This window comes from Urocampus carinirostris, chromosome 9 (assembly GCF_059441175.1).
Source record: "Urocampus carinirostris isolate Australia breed hairy pipefish chromosome 9, RoL_Ucar_1.0, whole genome shotgun sequence".
Lineage (NCBI taxonomy): Eukaryota > Metazoa > Chordata > Actinopteri > Syngnathiformes > Syngnathidae > Urocampus > Urocampus carinirostris.
The window spans coordinates 31,069,632-31,091,997 of record NC_142357.1 but is presented as its reverse complement, the minus strand read 5'-3'; the positions used below and the strand labels follow the sequence as shown (position 1 = coordinate 31,091,997).

At 39.4% G+C, this 22,366-nt stretch overlaps 2 protein-coding genes across 2 annotated transcripts; both read right to left on the bottom strand.

Annotated features, from left to right (window-relative positions):
- Positions 1-1,056: 1,056 nt before the first annotated feature.
- Positions 1,057-3,119, bottom strand: adirf (adipogenesis regulatory factor). Its single transcript, XM_088343850.1, has 4 exons — positions 3,114-3,119; positions 2,463-2,550; positions 2,321-2,391; positions 1,057-1,161 (listed from the first exon to the last, which is right to left on the bottom strand). The coding sequence occupies exons 1-4, from the start codon at positions 3,117-3,119 to the stop codon at positions 1,057-1,059; spliced, it is 270 nt and encodes an 89-aa protein (XP_088199976.1).
- On the bottom strand, positions 2,764-21,623 carry sncb (synuclein, beta). Its single transcript, XM_088343486.1, has 6 exons — positions 21,463-21,623; positions 20,597-20,730; positions 10,888-10,917; positions 10,654-10,739; positions 6,256-6,339; positions 2,764-3,581 (listed from the first exon to the last, which is right to left on the bottom strand). Exons 2-6 carry the CDS (start codon positions 20,715-20,717, stop codon positions 3,552-3,554), a joined length of 351 nt encoding a protein of 116 aa, XP_088199612.1. The 5' UTR covers positions 20,718-20,730; positions 21,463-21,623; the 3' UTR covers positions 2,764-3,551.
- Positions 21,624-22,366: the final 743 nt, after the last annotated feature.

Below are 22,366 nucleotides of genomic sequence, written 5' to 3'. Positions count from 1 at the left end.
TGAGGCAATCGTCACACTTGAAACTGTGGCTGCTCTGCTTGTTGAAAAGCTTCACATTTCCAGTTTCCCTGGAAACCACGCTCGGGTTCTCGTGGCAAGTGGTAATGTAGGGGAGGGGAGAAAAAATTCTATGTTTGGCTCCTTTCTATTCATCATTTCATAGTAATTAACGAGTCATTCAGGGGTGAGGATGGGGGACGGGGGGCTTCAACTACGTGTTGCGCAACAGTATCTTGTATTAAAACAAGATTCTGAAAATTTATGTTTGAAATAATTGTGTCACATTCATGTTGGAATGTGTGTGTTGTGCAAAGATGACAACTATTTTTTTCTCTGCAATTTTAATATTGTTTTAGACTGACTTGTAATGTAATGACTTTAAAGCACAAATATGGTCAAAATGTCTGTGTGGTGCAGAAAAGAAGGTTAGAGCTTGAAGGAGGCTGAAAGAAACCACCCACACATAAACACTTGCACACCACTGTATCTTTTATAACACATCCACACACCATTCTCCAATTTAAGACTTGAAAAGCTTCACAAAATATGCTCTACGTGTGTACGAGCATTTATTTGCGTTTCCCTAATTTTCAGGTTTTCTCTTTCCTGCCGGACAACAATAATCAGTCGTAGCTTGGTTTGAACACTGTGTGCCTGACTGAAGTATTCTCACCACTAATTCAAAGGCCTCCACCAATCCCTGGCCCCCGCTGAGTTCTGTTGCTTAGCAACAACATAGTGTGGTGGATGGAGGTGTGTTGCCCAGGGCCAAGGTAAACCAACACACATACACACTCCTGAGACTGCCACAGGCCATTTTATCAGCAAGGCTTGCTTGTAACGATTTCTCAATGAGAACTAGCCACATCGTTATCTGTATGCATAGAAAAAAACAAGTATTTCCTTTTTTTCCCCCAAACCAGGCACATACAAACTTTATAATGACAAGTTAGAGGACCAACATGTTTTTGAATGTTAGTTAACTGTTGTTTCTCATGAGCCCATTGTGACATAGTAGTCTAAAACCCTTCTCAAGATGATAATGATGAGCTGGCTTTACTTGGTTTCTCGTTTCTGTCCCAACTCCTTCATGGCATCCATGGCATCCGTGGCCTCCTCTGCAGAATTGCCTATGGCAGCTTGGCTCTTTTTGCTGGCTTCCTGACCAATTGAGTGTATTTTGAGAATGATGAGCACAAATATAGATACAATCAACAAGTTCCCGGGCCTTTATAGTTAAAGTAGACATGTCCTCTGGTTTCAAATCATTTTTGTTGAACTACTGTTTATACCAAAAGTCACAAATGTGGTGCCCAGGTTGCCCACAAAAAAACACCAGATTGGTTGTGAAAATAGTTCACCAGTGATGAGTCTTAGAGATTTTCTAAGAAATGTAATTTCTAACTGAGAAATCTTTAAATATCAACCAATTATTTAAAATTTGTCTTTAATTTGTGTGTGTAAATTAATCGGTGCTTTAATACAAGGCTAATATTATAGTATACGACTGAACCTATCTAAGTTCCTAACCCTCCTTGTAATAACCAAGTAATAAACTGATAATAACATAGTAATAACATAGTAATAATAATTAATTTTAGAAATACACATCAAACTGGTAGCACTTCGCACTAATAGGTAACACGGACGTTCCTCTCAGCTTCAAAACCGTTGATAACCCCTGCTAAATACATTAAAGGTAGGATGCGTCGTTTTCTGTGTCCTTAAAAAGTTTTAAATACAATTTCTCCTTTATTTAGTATGCTTTATCAATGCCCAACTTAGTTCAAATAGCCATTATGATCTATTTTTCTTCTCGCCTTTTTGCTTTCATCTTACTTTTATCACAGCTGTTCAGGGCAAAACACATTAGGTTCGCAAAAAAGGATGGGGGGATGCTGAAGAGTGATGGATGGATGCTCAGGTTTGTTACCATGTTGTCAGTGTAGCATGAAAATTGTGAAAGAAAAGGCCTGCTTCTAGTAAAGTCCAAATGCCAACCCAAATCCAAATAAAGACGTAAAAGGAAGAGTTTATCCGAGCCTGTCGAAGAAATGTACGTACTTGCTCGCTCATCACGAGTGAGTTAAGGTTGCAATCACAATTTTAGCCAAGAGATGATGACAGAGAGTAACAAAGTTTCAAATTTTGTGCAGTTCCTTTTGAATTATTATATCATAGTGTTTCCGTAGTGCAATGGTCATTCCCCTAACACGCCAAGGTACCCAGTTCGAGACTGGGTGAAAACCTTTGTTGGCCTGGAGAGGGATGGGCGCCACTAGGCTGTACTTGCCCAAAACACACTACAGGAAACTGTGACCCGTACGACCCTAGTTGTTAAGGAATCCAAACAACCGGGAGTCTGCTCCACAACCTCCTGAGCTACCTGCACTGAGGGCATACAACTGCTTTGTGAAACGAATCAAAACACGCAGGCATCATCATGGCAAAAGTGTAATTACCTGCACTTTCAGTGACCCCTTTAGCCGCAGAGTGGCTGCTGCCCTTTAAGCTTTCAAAGGACTCCACTCTGGGTCCCTGCAGGGTCCACTGATCAGAGCAGACCCACCTTTAAATACCCTCGGTTTGGAGCAGACAGTAGTGAGCTTGCACGCTTCAATTGTTCTAACTCAGACAAAACACCTCAAAGAGGCCTGGTCAGACCGGCCATCACGGCAAATTTTAAACATCCTGAGCCGTCTGAAGGGAACAAGCAACAAAGACAAGTTCGGTAATACAATCAGTTACATGAGAAATAAGGAATCATGATTTTTCACTTTTTTATTTACAGAAGATTTGCATGTCTGGCTTTACACATAAACCATTTTATTGACACTTCCCGCAATTTAAAGCACATTTTTTGATATGACAACCATTATGATTTCAAGACATAATATATTGATTTTAATTCGTTAAAATCGTCAGTACACACAAACACGCCCACACAAAAACATGTATACTGTTCATGTCCAACAAATAGTTTACTGGAATGATTTCACAAGCAACTAGAAAGATACAAGTAAAAAATAAAACAATAAACTTTTGACTTTAAAAACATTCAAAAAAGTTCCCAAAGGAAATGCAAAAGAAAAAAAAAGAAGAACCCCACAAACAGGCATTGTCGACACTTAAAAGAGGATATCATTGTATTAATATCTGCTTGCAACTTGGACCACTTTTATCTGGTCCCAATGTCTCATTGGAAGTTGATGAACATCGATTACACTATTTTCTAAATACATATACACACAAAGTACACATTCACAAGCCCTGCTTCTGGTCTCATTTCATTGGGAGGGAATCAAGGAAATGAGACAGTGAAGGACAATCCTACAGCTCAATAATTACCGACACTCAACACATTACATTAATAACATTTACAATATATAATCGTAAAAGATTTGTCTTGAAGGAAGAACATTTTTCAGTGGGCATTCTTTTCTTTTTGGAGATTTTTTGTCTAAACTGGAGAATAATTGGAATAGTATTTGTCCTTTATTGATATAAATATTATTGTGCTGCTGGTTGAATTGTGGCTTGCACTCACGCTTTTATGCTTCTGGTTCGTAGTCTTGGCTCTCCTGCGGGGTAAACAAACATGAGGTCATGAATTGTCAGATTAAATAACCGTATCTAGGGGTATACCATATTTCTACTTTCTGAAAACTGTCACTATATGCTAGAACAGTTCTACAGACGCTAGGTTTTAGGTTAAGGTTGCACCATCTTGGTGGCCTTAGGGATGGGCCCCTGCCCCGAGATCTGGAGGTCACAGGTTCGAGCCTTGGCTGAGTCATACTTAAGACTTACATCATTGGTTCCCATTGACGCTCTACATTAGGAGTTGGAATTGGGGGGTTTGTTACCGTGACGACTAGTATAAAATCAGAAAAAAAATCCCCTTCCCCCAAACAAGGTTCAGGTTGCAGTTTTCAAAACACCAAAAATGTTTTTTTCCATATTAATCTCTAACTAGAATTGTCTTTATTTAACCATTGTAAGCAATATGACATAATAAGTATCATACTTTCTGAACAGCATGATATTATATAGAACATAAATTTGCTCTGAGCTAAACTAAATGGCTGAGATTCATAGGTAAGAGTTTAAGCCCAAACCCGGATTTAATCCAAGGTGAGGTATATAATGTTAATCATTATGTGTGGGTCAGGCCGGGCTTCTCTCTCGTTGACTTTTAAAAAACTAAATACAAGTTTTTTTAAAATGTATACTTAAACAATCTGTGGATGCTAAACTAAAAACAAAACAACAACACAACATGTACTGTACTAAACTCTTGCAATGTCAATTCAAAGAACTCCCTTCTGTCGCGGTCTAAAGTCCAGCCGTCATTGTTCTTTTTGTCTCTCTGCCTCTCTCTCTCAAAGTGGAGCACTAGAATCTTAAGGACGTACTGCTGCTGTAGTTGATGGCTTTATTTTCAATCCGTCAAAATGACGGACAGCCTTAAACTTTTCCCGTCAGCTCTTGAAAATAAAAATCTGTCAATGATGAAAAATTGTTTATCTAACCTCTGCAGACACAGAGACTTAAAAGATGAAATGTTTTACTTTCTTGTTTAGCTTGGATATTGTTACAAAGACATGCTTCAATTTCTTATAAATAACCTTTCCTATCGAGTCTTCACGAAAAAAACTCTGAGATAATGAAAAATAGACCCACTGCATTACTTGTGCATTATTGCAAAATAGATTATTCAAGAATTTTAAAATGTAAATATAAATGTAACTTTGAGTAATCATGAACTAGATGGTTAATACAATTGCAACACATTAAAGAACTCTTGCTTCAGATTACTGTATTCTTTCAACTTTTTGTGTTTGAAGTTTTTCATAGTAACCCATTTTCGGCATTTTGCGTAGTTCTATGAGTTGTCCATTGTGACTATGTAATAACTAAATACTACTCATGAGTCATTGTTTCTAGGAAACAGTTTTTGACCTAATGTGCACAGAAAAGATGACGACCATTCAAAATTGCACTCGATTCAATGTCACCACACAGCCTATAGAGGGCAGCACTGGGCCGTGCAAGAGCTTCAAGGACAAGTCGTGAGCTCATCCCCAGCATCCTCGCTCACGCCTCCTCACATTATGACAACCTTAAATTTCACAAGCTGTGTAATATTATCCACATTTTTATCCATGCCCACATTAAAATTTAACAAAAGGGAGGTTTCCATCATCCCAGTCAAAGACAGGCTTTAATGCAAATCCTCCCCACAACAGATTTCACATTTACAGCAATGCAGGGAGGCCCTGACATTACCCACAATGCACTAAGTTTGGACGTCATCACCACACCCATAAAAACCATGCTCGTGTGCATCACTGAGTGGAGAGGCATGGGGGAGGGGAAGAACATGCAGGACGAGAGGAGAAAAAAAAACAGGACATGGATGGGACGAGGTTCTTCCTGGCAGGAATGTGGATGATAGAAAATGCCAAATCGCTTATTTGGCTGACCTGTGCTGTCAAAAAGACACACAGGAACACAGGCACAATATATACACAATAGATATGTATATATAATATATATTTTGCTGAAGAATGACTGCAGACAACTTGTATATCGATAGTTATGGTTGAAAAACATGCACATGTAAATAATCACATATCATAAGGGCTGCGAAAAAAAAAAACAAGAGTTATGTTTTGCAGCATAGCATGTGTATGATAAGAAAGCAAGAAGCAATGCCCATAGATAACAATATTTAGCATATGAAGCCCTTAAATACTGCTACATTTATAATCTTCTAGCAGTTAATCAACACACTCCTCCTGATCGTAAAGCAAAAAAATATTTCCGCGTTTCAAAAATACATAGTTGGATGCACCAGATGAGAATATTTATCTCATCTCATCTCATTAGCCGTACCGCTCATCCTCATTAGGGTCGCGGGGGGGCTGGAGCCCATCCCAGCCATCTCTGGGCAGTGGGCAGGGGACACCCTGAACTGGTTGCCAGCCAATCGCAGGGCACACGGGGACAGACAACTCACTCGCTCATTCACACCTAGGGACAATTTGGACCGGCCAATTCACCTGAAATGCATGTTTTTGGAACGTGGGAGGAAACCGGAGTGCCCGGAGGAAACCCACGCAAGCACGGGGAGAACATACAAACTCCGCACAGGAAGTCCGGAGCTGGATTTGAACCCACAACAGGTTCCCATGACATGAACTGTGCCGCACAAGCGCTAACCACTGTGCCGCCGTGCTGGAATATAATCACCTGCTGGGAGTCGTATGTCTCTCCTTCTGCCTCCAGCATTCCCTCTGACTGGCCCTCTGTGGCCTCCTGCCCATACTCTTCAGGCTGTAGGACACATATGAAAAGAGTTTTAAGACTGCTTGTGTTAAAAATATAAAGATAGGTAAAAAATGCCATCAATATTTTAAGTTAATGTGTATAAATATGTTTATTTCATTTTGTGGTATGCAGGAGTGTCTCAGAAAATTTGAATATTGTGATAAAGTTGTTTATTTTCTGCAAAAAAATGTCAAGAATTTTGGATTCATTACAAATTAACTAAAATATTGCAAGCCTTTTCTTAGTTAAATATTGCTAATTATGGCTGTCCAGTATATTTCTTTTGTGATATCATGTATTTTAAGTTGAAATATTTGAGTTGCCGCCATAATCAGCAATATTAATACAATAAAGATGATTTGTAGTGAATCCAGGAATGTATGATATTTTTGTGTTTTTAATTGAATTACAGAAAAAACTTGATTAAAATATTTTTATTTACTAAGACAGTCCAACATATGACTCAAAATACATTTTGTTTTAGTTTAACAAAAATATATAATTAGCAAATGTGCTTTAGATTATAGGAATTAAAAGAAAGAAGAGAAATTGAAAGAGACGGCAATTTTCATCCATCTAGAGAGCATATAAACATAAACCAGGGAAAAAAACATGAAATACAATGTAATTTATTTATATTATATTTCCTTTTGAATTTTGATGTATCATTGTGGGAAAAACTTGCCTATTTCTCCTGCTAATTTGAAGCAGGCCAGTATTATTATGTGGCCATTCCCTAAAATAAACCAAAGCAAATAAACTTCATGTTTTGCAATAACTCAATCTGATTTATTAGGTCAAAGCAGACATTATTTTGGACCAGGAATGTGTTTCCCCAGTATGAGTATTGTCACAAGCCGCTGCCCATCAATGCTGAGGTCTGGCTCATCTCTGAAGAGCAGGATGTTGCTTTACACTGAAAAACAACAGCGACCAGATGATGAAGGTGCTGTATCAGAGGGAGATCAGGAGGCTTCTCCTGCTACTGATATTCATGGTAACCAGTACTTTTTGTTTCATGTGGGGGAGAAAACACCTGCCCAATAAAACAGCCTGGAGAGGGAAAGGCACTGCCAGGCTGTACTTGCCCAAGACACACCACCAAGTTGTGCCCCTGCCACCCCAGTGGTTAAAGGATCCGTGAACTGTACTTCTTTTTAGATTTCCATGAAATGGAAGTTGCAATATGTATAAAATGTTGTCCTTGTCATCATCATGATTATTATTTCAGTGGTAGAGGGATCTACGTCAATCACTTTTTTTAACAAAGCATAGATAATTTCCTTTCTCAGCTATGCAAGAATGAGACCTAAATACAAAGCTAGTGGGTCACCACTCTTATTTTTAAACCTTCGCTAATCTAGTCAATTAGGTCGGAGAACTCGCTATAATCCTATCTGCTCAATCTTACTACAGGTGAAGGCTGAACCACCCTGAGTGAAAGCGCACATAAACAACTCGCTTTTTGAACGTGACCTGATTTAGCACACAGGTTGGATTCTAAAAATCTTTATTAGACAAGTTGAAAAATTGTCTGTAAGAGACCTTGTGCCAGTGTTTAAAAATAGACAGCAGTTTTTCTCCTTCTGAAGTGTGAACAATGTGAAAATACAGAGGGCCCAACTAAGAAGATAAAAGCTTGGAAAAAAACTGTTGAGGAGCTTGCCTTTACTCACAGCTTTCCAGACCATGACAATGTGTAAATTTGACACAATGCACTAATGCATAAAAGGTGATAAAGGGTGAAAAGCATCATTGTGGCTAAAAATGACTTCAGACTTACAGTGCCTAGCAAATGTATTCGCCCTCCAAGAACTTATATATTGCCATGTTTCAGGCTTCAAAGTTATAGATAAAAAAAAAAACTCATTTTTTTTCTAAGAATCAACACGTGCGGCACAATCGTGAAAAGAAATCTAATTTATTCAACATTTTATATTGCACTAACAAATATTTTCCCCTTTGTTACAATCACAGCCACAAGTCATTTTGGGTATGTCACTATAGGTTTTGTACATTTTGAAACAGAAATATTTGCCCATTGTTCTTTAAAAACAGCTACTTAAGGTTTTATGGTGATCGTTTGTGCACAGCATTTTTTCAGATTTTTCCAAAAATGCTCTATAGCGGGGGTGTCAAACTTATTTTAGCTTGGGGGCCACATGGTAGAAAATAACTTTCCTGGCGGCCAGACAAGTAGATTAAAAATTGAAAAAAAAGTAAGAAAAAACAAAAGGGAGAAATAAATAAATGAAGGGATACAGAAAGAACTCATGAATGAAAGAAACAGAGAGTGAGAAAGAAAGAAAGACAAAAACAGTGCACAAGAAAGAGACAGAAAGTGAGAATGAGACAAAGAGTGGGAAAGAAAAACAATGAGCGAGTAAAAAAAAGAGAGTGAGAATGAGAGATAGAATAAGAGAGACATAACAATAAAGAGAGAAAGAGAGAGGGAATACGAGCGAGAGAGAAAAAGACAGAGAGAAAGAGAGGGAATAAAAGCGAGAGAGAACGAGAGAAAGAAAATGAGAGTTATCAAGTCAAGTCAAGAGAGAAAAAGAATAAGAGAAAAACAAATAACAGACAGGCAAAAAGAACAAAGAGAGAAAATTTGTGAATGGTCTCTGGCTTTGTCAAAATCAAGTGTACATATTTCCAACTGTAGCTAATTTCTCTCGTGTGCTTCTTTGGTTGTTGTCTCGGGGGGCATATTAAAGCCCTTGATGGGCCTGATCTAGCCCCAGGGCCCCATGTTTGACACATTTGCTCTATAGGACTGAGTTCTGGACTTTGGCTTGGTCATTATGAAACCTTAATACTGTTAGTTTTAAATGAAATGATTAAATGATCTGCATTTATATAGCGCTTTTCAAGTCTGACTTCCCAAAGCGCTTTACAGTGTGCTTCACATTTCCCAATAGCAGCCTTGTATTGCAGCCATGTAAGACTTATTGGGGGTATTAAGGGTTTAGTGTCTTACCCAAGGACACTTCGACATGTAACACGGACAAGCCGGGATTCGAACTGGGATCCCTTAATCCGTAAGACGAGCGCTCTACCTCCTGAGCTACTGCCGCCCACTATTCCATAAAAGGTTTTGCTTTATGTTAAGGGTTGTTTTGCTGTTGGAAGGTAAACCTGTGCCCCATCCTCAGGTCACTTGCAGACCTCCAACAGATTCTCTGCCAGAATCGCCCTGTATTAGGCTCCTTTCATCTTCCTATGAACTCTAACTAATTTCCCAGTCCCTGCTGAAGAAATGCAATCCCGGAGCATGATGCATCCACCACCATGTTTGACAGTGGGGATGGTGTTTTCAGGGTAATGTGCAGTGTTACTCTTATGCCAAATGTACCGCTTTGCATTCAGCCCAAAATGTTCCATTTAGTCCTGTCAGACCATCTTGTTCCACATGTGAATTGTGTCTCCTATGTGTCTTCTTGCATAAAGAAAGATATTCTTTCAGAAAGGTCTTTTTTTCTTGCCACTCTTCTATAAAAGGCAGATTTATGCAGAGTATGACTATTGGTTGTCTTTTGTATAGCTGTGCATGCCCGCAGACCATCCAATGTGATCATGGACCTCTTGGTTGCTTCTCTGATTAGTTTTCTCCTTGTTTTGGCCAGAAGTTTAAAAAGAACGTCTAGGTGTTGGTAGGTTTCCAGTGGCATTTTGCTTTCGCCAAATTGTTGGCAAACCGCTCTTGGAGATGTGTAAATATTGCAAAATTGTCTGGTATTCCATTCTTGCTTTGAGCCTTTCCACAAGTTTATCCTAGAGCTGCCTGGTGTGTATTTTGGTCTTCATAATGCTGTCCTAACAGTGTTTCCTCTCACAGACATCTGAGCCCCTCACAGAGCAAGTGCATTTAAACATTTAAAGGTGCACTCATTGTTAGTCATTTAGGTCGACCAATCCACCACCTAAATCGATTTTGTCTAATTTCCTAGGTGGTTTTGTAAAAAAAAAAAAAAAATCTAAATTCAAATGACCGGATTCTTTTGATTGTCTTCATCAGGAAAAGACATTTTGGGGAATTTAAAACAAAATGGGTTGCTTAAAACAACACTATTCAGTTTTGGGGGATATTTTGTACAGCACAACCCAGATTTGGCGGGTTTGAATACAAGTTTTTCCCAATTGCCGTTAAATGGACACTTTTTAAAGGTTTTAAAACAACTAATTTTTAGGGACAAATGAACCTAAAATGCCTCATGTATGCCCGGTGATACATCTACCCCCATTTGAGAACCACTGAGTGTAAATTGTATTCATGAATTGAATAATATCTGTAAAACAGTGGCATCATATTGTACATACATTCATGTCGGATGGGAATTCGTCCTTTTTCAGAAGGCCGGTAGCGGCAGCAATGTTCCCCATCGCTCCAGTAGTCTTCTCAGCCACTATGAACACAAAATCATTCCAAAATTGAATTTTACGGAGGATAAAATGTTATCATTCCCAGGGCACACTTAATAACATTGTCCATTTTTACCACAATGTGAGTGTGCTAAATCAAACTGCAGAGTTGAGGTCAAAATAAAAACTCACCTGTGCCGACACTGTCTTTGGCCTTGTTTCCTAAATAACAAAAACAAATTGAAGAAATAATTCAGACACAATAAAATAGTATTGTATTAAATCACTGGCTAGAGTTCATACACCTTTTTTCATGGCCAAACTTGAGCACCCTTTCAAAGCCAATTTTCCAATCCCTCCTTACTTTTAAAAGAAGAAATCCGGGGCGGCGTGTGCATTCATCAAGACATATGATTTTCAAATCTCAAGTTAATCGCAAATATATTTAAAGATCTAAACAATATGTTTGAGACAAATCTCTCCCCATATTGGTGTTGGGTGAAAATGTGGCTTACATTTTCCATTGCAGAAAGTTCCTCCCATTGTCATGATTGCCGATTGAACGCGGCTGCCTGCGGTGGCATAATTAGCGCCAAAAGCCCGGACAGCTGATTGGTGGACACTCCTTTTTTAAACCCCCGGCTTCCTCTTGGGAGCTGTCAGATCGTTGCAAACTGTTGCCTTCTGCTCAGTTAGCCTTCTAGTCTGACCCTGTTTTGCTAAAGCCTTTTCCTGCCTGATCTTCGTTGCTGACTTGTTTCTGGACCTGATTACGCCTGCCTGTTACCTGACCTGTTTTGCCCCGTTACCTGCCTACATCCTTTATTACAAACTCGATATCGCCTTTTGTCTCCAGTCCCGGCCAACAACTTGCTACTCCCGCCTGTCTCCGTTCCTCCTCGTCCGACACGGAAGTGTCACTCCCACCTCGCTCGCTCCTGTTGTCCGTCAGCACTCGGATCAAGCAAGCAAGCCTTACCCTCCCTCTCTTTTCAAATAAAAACTGAGAAGACGAGCGCTATTGACTCCTGTGTCCGTTTCTGGACACCCATTACGATTTACCACTGGAAAACCTTAGTTTTTTGCATGGCCCATAATAAATGTAAAAAAATGATCTGTAATCCTTGCACTAATTCCCAACTCATAGTGCCCTGTTTAGGTGTAGCACGCACCTGTCCTCTTAGGCATGGCCCGTAGTCGACAATGACGCTCCATTAGAAAATGCCTTACAAACTAATGCCAGCTGCATTAACCACGAGGGATGAATAAATGCAAATGCAAAGTAGAGCCTCCAGAGCGAAGTGTTGATGTCATTTTTGAGCAGACTTGTTGAGAAACATGGCAACAATTTCAAAAATTTACAAGCAAATTCCCTTCAATGAGATATATTTCTCTTGTTATTTAATAAACGGTCAATGAATTTGATATCACCATTGTAAGAGAAACTTGGTCTCCAATGATTTTAAAGCTACTCATAGCGCAGCAATTCAAAACTGTCTGGAAGTCCCATTTTGCGGCCTTGTGGGAATTCCACTTGATGTTTCCTGACCTTGTTGCAAAGACCTATAAAATAACAAGAGAAAGTTCAGCCAAGGTATTTTCATGACCACCTTAGAAATATGGAGTTTGTGTCTCTGACACAACAAGGATGATTCATTTATCCAAAGTCCTAAAGGAGACAGACTGTGAAAATGTCTAGTGAAATGTAATATATCATCTTGTCCTCAGTCCAAAATTGCATCAGTCTGCCTGAAAACAAACACCAAAGTCCCAACAGACTTTAATTTCCTAGTTCAAAAGATAGCGTGTCATGATAGTCTAGCAAGAACTGCTTGGACTCTGCATGAAAATGTTATCAGATTTTAATAGAAGTTGGTTATTTTTCATTAGAATCACTGCAAGTGTATCACCCAAAATGGAATGATTCCCAAACATGACTAGCAAGCAGAGCATATACCTTACATTTCAAGAAAAAACATTGAGCATCTACGTTAATCAAAAAAAATCTAGACAGTAGATGTAAATCAGGGGTCTCCAACATGGTGCCTTTGGGCCAAAGGGCGTCCCCCAAGAACAGTTGAGGTGCCTGCGGACCTGTCCTGAAAATAGTTCACCAGTGCTCGGCCATTGTGATATCCTGGTTGCATTATTTTTTTCTAGTGGTTGAACACATCTTTTAACCCTACTTCCATTTAATAACCTGGGAATTTAATAACATAGCAAATAACGTGATAAGTAGTTATTTGAGAAATGCTTGTCAAACTGCTAATTAATAGCAAAAGGTAGGTCTCAGCTTGTAAAAGGTTGGAGACCGTTACTATAAATTGTTCTCAGTTCTACATGATAAAGAAATTGTATTTTACCCTATTTACAGGAAAAAACGGCTCAATTTAAGTCCATTTTTTGTAGTTTCAAGTTATTTAACTTGTTTTTCAAGTAGAATAAAACATGTAAACTGATCTTATCTTGCAGCTGGTAGATCATGTTTTTTTTTTTAGGTAACTAGTGTCGTGATTACCGATGTGAATCACCTGTGCCCGCTCATTTGGCGCCAACCACTGCGGGCTCTGATTGGCTCCATGTCCCTATTTAAACCCAGTCCTGTCACTCTCCTGTTGTCAGTCCGTCTGTGAACCTCTGTTTATACAAGGCAAGCCTTTTTTGACCCTGACTCCCACCTGCCCCGTCTTTGCTCCCGACTTGTTTTGATCCCGACCACGTCTGCTCTCCCAAAAACAATTTTGCTTGCGGCAGGGATATTTTCTTAAAATAAGAAAAATCGACTGTATTTTCTGGACTATAAATTCAAAGGAGCGCCTTATTTTTTGGGCTGCTCATATACTGAAGGGTTTTCCCCCCATTGTTTTTATGCAACCCTAGCTCTTATAATAGTTTTAATTTAACACACCTTTTAGTCCAGTGCGCCTTATATATGAAAATCATTTTACAAAAGACTATTTTTGAGGGTGCACCTTATAATCTGGTGCACTTTATAGCCTGGAAAATACAGTACTCTAAAGGAGCAACATTTTCCGCAAATTGGGTAGGATTTTTGTTTTGTTTTAAGGATTCAGTGGGGAGTGTCGCTAAGACTGATATCATTTGGAGGCTGTCTTGGATCGCCCCTCCCTCACTTTATAAGAACATAAGTGCCTTTGTTGGGATTAGTTGTTGTCCAGCACAATAACAACATGCAGTTCGACTGTTTGATAAGCTTAGCATAGAACCCCAAAATGTGTTTTTCGTACCATATTGAGAGGGTGAAAGAGCCAACTGGAGAATGTGTCAGATGCTGTAATTGATACTCTAGAGCAGAAATAAAATAAAAATGTGTTTGAAATTCCCATTAGTTCATGTGGTATGTTTTTGGTTTTGTTTGTTTCGATTGTGTTTTTTGTCGACTTGGTTTTAATTTTGATTTCAAAATGTATTAAAAAGTCTTTAAAAGACTTGTCTTAAGCTGTAGGAACAATGTGCTAATAAAGATTTATTTTTTGGTACCAACTTTGCCTCCTTTGTCCCTTTGTGTGTCTACTACAGAAAAGTTACTACAGAAATACTACAACATTACCACAGAATTACTACAAAACTAAATGGGGAATTTAGTGCTTGAAAGCAAAGACCTGATATATTATTTTGCTTTCATTCTGAAAAGAAAAAAATGCTATAGAAATACCACTAAAGTGATGGTATAATACATAAAAACGAAGAAGAAAAAAGAAATACAACTACAATGACACTACAAATACTGTGGAAGTACTACAACATTCCAACAGAAATACTACTAAATTACTACAATGTAAATACTTAAAAATACTTCTAAAGAAATAAATCAAAAATACCACTACAGTAATACTCATCCCATCTCATTAGCTGTACCGCTTATCCTTATTAGGGTCGCGGGGGGGCTGGAGCCCATCCCAGCCATCTCCGGGCAGTGGGCAGGGGACACCCTGAACTGGTTGCCGGCCAATCGCAGGGCACACGGGGACATACAAACTCCGCACAGTAAGGCCGGTAGCTGGATTTGAACCCACGCAGGAGGTTCCCACGACCTAAGAACTGTGCCGCACACGCACTAACCACTGCACCGCCGTGCTTCTACAGTAATACCATAATACCAAAATACTACTACAGAAATACAGCCACTGTAATCCTACAAAAATACCACAAATATACTATAATAATTCTTCTACGGAAATACTTAAAAAATACTACATAAATACGACAAAAATACTACTGCGGAAATAATACAATACTGCAGTCATACTATAAACTAAATATCAAACTCCGTGCTTAAAACAGGGTACTAAAATATTATTTTGCTTTAATTGTGAGTGTTTCTAATGCAATTTGATGACATTTTTATTTTTAGAAACAAATATAAATGAATAAAAAGTAGATGTCCGCTCGTTTATTTTAGAATTTTTTTATTCCAATGAGACCGGCCCCTCCAAATTGTTGCCCACTCCTGCTTTAGAGTGTCTTGTCATCTTGCTGTGGTAACATAAGATTTTTTCTTAAATAACTAGGGGGTGGTTGGTGTGGTCTGGTCAAGCCAAGGTAGGCCAGCAATTTTTTTTCAATATCTTATTAGCTCAGGAGGTAGAGCGCTCGTCTTTGCATCAAGAGGTCGCAGGTTCGATCCCCGATATGTCGAAGTGTCCTTGGGCAATACACTGAATCCCTAATGCCCCCGATAGCAGGTAGTTGCCTTGCATGCCTGACGCTGCCATCGGTTATTTAGTGTGAAAAAGGGAAAAGTGTGAAGCACATTGTAAAGCGCTTTGGGAGGTCTTTATTGACTTGAAAAGCATTATGTAAATGCAGAACATTTACAAAAAAACAAAAACACAAGAACCAAAAAAACATGGCACGTTGAAGCTTATGGCTTATAGAAGACCCATTATCCAAATAACTGTGCTTCTTCTATCAATTATTTCAATTTATGTCACGTCTTATCTAATTATTCCATCAGATTAACTCAGAATATACAGTTTACACTTTTTCAAACTGGCCACAGATCCAAAGAGAACTAAACAACTTTGAAACACAACCCAAGCATTGTTCAATTGTTTTAGCTTTTGGCAGCTCTCATCTGTCTGCACTTTACTGAGCTATTTGTCCAATCTACAACAATATGCGCTCGGCGGTCCTGTATCAGTTCTCACGGGGCTCTGGAAGTAAGCGGGTAGCATCCACATGCTTGATTGGTCCCTGAGGACACTATTGAAAATCAGCAAAGGAGAAGCCAAATGATGAAACATTCTACGAATGGCAGCCTCAGAGCAAACCTAAATCCTCAAAACGCATCCATGTGAAAACAAGGCTGTTGTGGTGTGTGTGCTGCAGGAAATACTATGACGAACCTAGGAATGAAGGCTTTTGTAAAAGAAGGAATGTTTTGTTATACGCTTCAAAAAAATAAGAAAGGCTTCCTCTAAAAAATGATCAGGTCAATAAAACATTGGGTAGAATTCAATTGAATACGTCTAAGGTTGTTATAAGCACTTATAAAGGAAAATATGTGTACCATTTTGATTTAAACAGTTCGTTTGGTAGTATAGGATCTTTTCTTCTATCTATCTGGCCAGACAGCCTCACTCTGTATCCTCATTATGGTTGCATGAAGTACTAAAACACAGAAAACATCCATTCTGTCAATGACGCTAGCATTGTTGGGTGACTACTGATACCGGGAATCATATTGGGGTTAATACCATACAAATTTAAAGCATTGGAACTCACATGATAGGCAATACAACTATCGGCTCCTTTCCAATGGCAATTGAAAACATGTACCTATGAGTGAGGCTAAGAACGTTTTACATTGGGATGGGCTAATAAAGTATCTATCTATCTATCTATCTATCTATCTATCTATCTATCTATCTATCTATCTATCTATCTATCTATCTATCTATCTATCTATCTATCTATCTATCTATCTATCTATCTATCTATCTATCTAATAGCGAGATACCAGGAATTGTATCGTTGTTGATGTCTGACATATTTCAGTACTAGCATGCTATCTGATACCACTATCGGCAACTTTCCACTGCCCATTTAAAGTCGGCGTGCGGGATATGAAAAGTTTTGTTTCTCTCTATCGCCATCTCCTGGTTTTAAGTCATGATTGCAGCCTTAGGCAGCATGTTCATTATTTGCGTATACGTGCATGCATTTCCTTGGCGCAGTCGGATAAAGTCTTCCTTTTTGCGGTTTGAGTTGACATTTGGACTGTACTAGAAGCAGGCCTTTTCTCACTTTTACAATTTCTATGCTCCACTGACAAATAAAAATTAAAAAACAAACCCGTGCAGAGCCTAGTGTGACATCTCTCCAGAATTTCACCCAGCCCCCTTTCCTCTAACCTAATATGTACCTCCCCAAACAGGTCTGATAAATGTAGGATAAAGCAGTAAGGTTCAACTGAAAATAAAGCATAAGGGCTGTTTGAACTCTGTCGGCAGTGGTAACCCGCACTTAATAGAGAAACTATTCAACTTTTAAGGACACCACAAACTACGCACCCTTCACCAATGGGACCTGAAATGATAGGAATAGCAAATTTCCATTAATAAATGCAATTTCAGCTTTTGTTTTAAAGGTTTTTCTTTGAATAATGGACGCAATTGTATGTTCCTGAGGAACCATTATTCGGTATCCATGAAGACTTGAGTCACAAGTCAACAGACTAGTCTGAAAAATGTTGTAGAATTACCATGTGGCGACAATGCTTGAAAATGATTTACCAACAGTGTCAATGGCTATGGACTAATCAAATCAAGTAATTGGCATGTCGTTAAATTGGAGAGATGATTAGTTGATACAAAATATTTCAGAGGTAGGAAGTCAAGTCTTTTTTTGAACTCCACCTGTTGACATACGAGGTTACGGTGCAGCGTTGTACCTTGGCTTCCACCATCCAATAAGACAGCATTTAATTATTCCGGATGCCACCATGAATCATTGTCTCGGATAAATGAAAATGCTGATTGAGAATTACTGAGAGTTACTATCCCACGGCACCACAAACAAACAGGATGCAGAAGCACCGACACACTGCTGTGCCGTGTTCCATTTTGTGTACAGCAAACAAGCTCAACGACTGTGGAGGATGTGAAAAGGGGCCAGCATGCAGTTTGACTGCTGCCTGACATGTTTGCTGCTCACAATGAGTGACAGGCACTCGGTAATTGGATTTCAGCTAAGATCTTGTTGCGGATACATCAGACAAATTCTTTTGTATCCGCATCATGGGTGAATGCATCGGTATAGAACACAGTGTGACTATGTCTAGGTGACAATCACAAGGGGTTTCCGCCTTCTAGCGTAGAAATATATAAAGCAGCCGGAATACTATCCTGAAGCTGTGGAGTTTAAAAATTTAAGGTATTTCCATAGAAAAATTCTGCACGTCACATTCAATCTTCAACATCTAGAACACTCAACAGCAACCTAATTATATACTTTTTATTTTCTTAGAAGTAATATTAAATTTTTTTACTAGCTTTCTGTAAACCTTTTCAATGATTAGACGACTCCATTAGCTAAAAAAATGTGACTTATGCTCCAGTGCAACTTGTGTACTGTAATTTCCAGACAATAATCACATTTTTCCCCTCCACAAATTTCATAGTTCCTGCGAGTTGTACTTCAGATTGACTTATGTATGTTGTTTTCTACCTTGAAACACTGATAAAGCATATTTAGGATTAATTTTGGGGCTTTTTTTTAAACATTTTCTAGACAGCAACAATAGTGAGTTACAGTAAACCCTCGATATAACGCAGTTCAATTTTCTCGGTCTCGCCACTTCACTAATTTGCATTTTGCATTGTGTTCTGCAATCAGATTGCTTCAAGAGTCCATCCTCCTTTATTCAACAGTGATGATTAGGTAGAGCGCTCGTCTTGGGATCAAGAGATCGCAGTTCGAATCCCGGCTCCTCCGTGTTACATGTCGAAGTGTCCTTGGGTAAGACACTGAACCCCTAATGCCCCCAATAAGCAGGTTAGCGCCTTACATGGCTGCACGGCCGCTATTGGGAAATGTGAAGCACACTGTAAAGCGCTTGACTTGAAAAGCGCTATATAAATGCAGATCATTTCATTTTCATTAAAATTATTATTTGACAGTATAGTAGTTATTAGTAAAAAATACATTTATGCATTACTTGTATTTGTTAAACAAATGTTTGAGCACGTAAAGGTATTTTTTTCTTTGGTTTCAGTGTATGAAAGCTTAATTACTCATAGAATAATTGTAAAAAAGGATGTGAACGTGTTAATTTTTGGAACGTAACAACCAGGATAAATGAAGGTTCTTTGTGTAGACTTATTGTGGTAATCAACTGAGCGGGACACCACAGTGGCTTTGGGCAACCAATAAATCGTTATTTTTTGTCTCATGAATGGAGAACAAAGCAAAAAAATTGAGATTGTGACCTATGTTGGCAGATATCCATCCATCCATCCATCCATTGTCTGCACCGCTTATCCTCAATAGGGTCGCGGGGTGCTGGAGCCCATCCCAGCTATCTTCAGGCAGTGGGAAGGGGACACCCTGAACTGGTTGCCAGCCAGTCACAGGGCACATAGAGACAGACAATTCTCTCACGCATTCACATCTAGGGACAATTTGGGCCGGCCAATTAACCTGACGTGCATATTTTTGGAATGTGGGAGGAAACCGGAGTGCCCGAAGGAAACCCACGCAATATCGACATTACATCTACAATGTATTTCTTTAATGTCCTTCAAAGTCCCATTTATCATCAGATATACCAAAGAGTTGTTCCCCTCATTGTCCTTTTATGCATTTATTTATATCTTCTAGGACCACTTTCTGATGTCTCCATTCTATTACATTCGTCTCTAGTACCTTAATAAAAATAGTGTGATAATAAGATGAATTTTAATGCGTGTTACACATCAATTAATACAGAACTCCTGCCTGCGCAACGTACACTGATTTCAATTGAAAGACACCACCTCAAATGCCCAATTCATTCTGAAAAACCCCCTACAATACCCCCCTCCCTACATCAAAATATTTTCTCCTTGGATCAATACAATTTACGTCGGTGACACTTTTGACTGCAAAACTAGGAATTTCTCCTATAGGCGAGAGATTTTCATCTCGGTTTTTTACAAATTTTGTATGTAACACACACCTTACAGTACAATTCGACTTAAGTGGAAATTATGTATTAGAGTACTACATGTATCAGTACTTGGTAATGGTATTCCAGAGTTGAGTGCCCTTATCAGTCCTTTTTGGTATTAGTTTGAATAAACATGCTATGTGACAGTCCTGATTTCATAGGGATCTCTTAATAATAATGGCATTAATACATGTGATGCTGAAACATAACTTAAACAACAGCATGTCCGGAAAGTATTATGCGTGTCATATTGCATGCACAATATACTGTAAAATTATTTCGCGAGCCAGCAGACTTGCCCTGCCATAAAATGCACAGACATGTGGCACGTGCTGCCCCACCCCCAACCGCATCCCCAGTCAAGTGAGGCGAGAAGCCGTAAGGATATTCAGGGCATCACATCAGCTGTGATTACTCTTCACCACAGTGCACTACATCTTACAACTATTGAAATTGATGCTCTCCAGTAGCTGGTTGTTGAGACGGCCTCTATAATTAATTGCACAGCGCATTGATCCGTGATACTTTAAACACCGGTATTGATCTTTCGCCTCGCTGAATGAATTATAGACGTAATGGTGTCACGATAACTATTTTTTAACAGGTGGAACCATCCTTTACTTACATGTGACACATGGTGTTAGAATCGAATGGAATATTCACATCACGTGTGACCAATGGTTCTTCGGGACACAGATATTTCCCTCATATTGATGCCAGGCATCTTACCTACAAACATGACTCCTTCTTTAGTTTTCTCAGCTGCAACAGCAACTCCTTCCTTGGTCTTCTCTGCAGCCACAGCCACACCCTCCTTGGCTTTGGACAAACCCTTCATTAACACGTCCATCTTGGCGGAGTTACTGAGAAGGGAACATGGATGTCAATTACTGGGAATAGTCATGCAAAGTGTCTTGCCAACAGAAGAGGCGTGAAGAAGCTCAATGCTTCCATTTAAAACAAGCAATTGGCTATCATGTGGTTAGAGAAAATGTGAGGTGCAACGCTCCTTGTGGTAGAACGTAACCACTGCAGTCCGGTCAACTGGCTTGTAGGAATATAGCCACAGTGCTCACTCATGCATTCAGAGCTCCTTTCGGCATCCTCCACCATGCATTAAATATTCAAAAGTAAAACGATTTCAATGAAATGGTTAATTGTGGAGGGGGGTCATTAATTATTGCTCACATGTAATGCTACGCTCAGTGGTGGGGAGATGCCTTACTGGGAAAAAGCAGGCCATTTCTTTTTTTTAAAAGGGGACTGCTCAGCAAATTCACGGAGGTGGCATTTATTAATGGGGGATGGGAACACCTCCATTTCTACACGCATCTCGGTGTTAAGCACACACGAAGGGTAACAACGGGGTTGCACCATAAAAATGAGCTGTTTAATTTTTGAATCAGCCGCCAACGCGAATGCTGCAGATAAAATATCGCATGCAGAATATGTTTGAATGATTGAGAGTCTTTATAATAGGATCGGAAATAAAAAGTATCCGCTACGTTAACGCCGATTGCACGGGTCTTCAAAGAGTAGTAAGCTGCTCAACCCGTCAAGAGATATCTATTGTGATGCATGAAAGGTGTCCTTACCTATTTACAAATTGTTTTGGCTGGTCCGCTTCGTGGTCGATCCAGGGGAAGTGTCGTCTTTGAGGAGGGTTGATATCTCGCAACGATTACTATTGTGGGCCTTCCTCACGACGATCTCCACCAAGAGTGCGGCTGAGAGCGTCACGTACCCCGTCCTCCCCGTCCCCTCCCACCCCTTGCACGCCTCCACCCCCATCGTGAGCCTCCCACACTGTATTGATCCCCCCTTGGCTTGATGTCACTTGTTACGGCGAGTGAATTCGTTTTGAAACGGGGAGACATCTATACTCTTTGCCAGAAATAGATATAAATTTTAATATATATCCTTCCATTTCTGCATCGCTTATCCCCACTTAAGCCTCCTATTGAGGTAGGGTCGCCACTGACACATTTGTTTATTGCATCAATGCTTCTTGACTTTGTCAGAAATGTCTACTTTACGTCAAGTCAAGTTTTGTTTATTTGTATAGCCCTTAATCACTAGGGGTCTCAAAGGGCTGCACAGACCACATACTATTGCAAACCGCGGACTATTATTACACCATCCCCTGATCTAAAACCTACATGAGGGCGAGGGAAAATTCGAAAACCCCAGCATGAGGAAAATTAATATCAAAATAAAAGAAAACCACGTTATGAAATACTGTAATTGAAATTGTTACATTTTTAGGCCAACTACTAAAACAAGATTAGAAAACACTCTGCGACCAACACCAGAATCATTCATGGACTGGACATTTTGTGCATCAACTGCAAGTAATACATCATTTTTGCCACACATGCCTCTTAACACATTGGGGAGACCGGGTCTAGTGCTAACACATTTTGCTGTATCCCTCCCTGTCGGTCCTTTACAAGTTGACATTAATGGTAGAGTGCTAAGTAGCTCCAAAAATCTGTGACA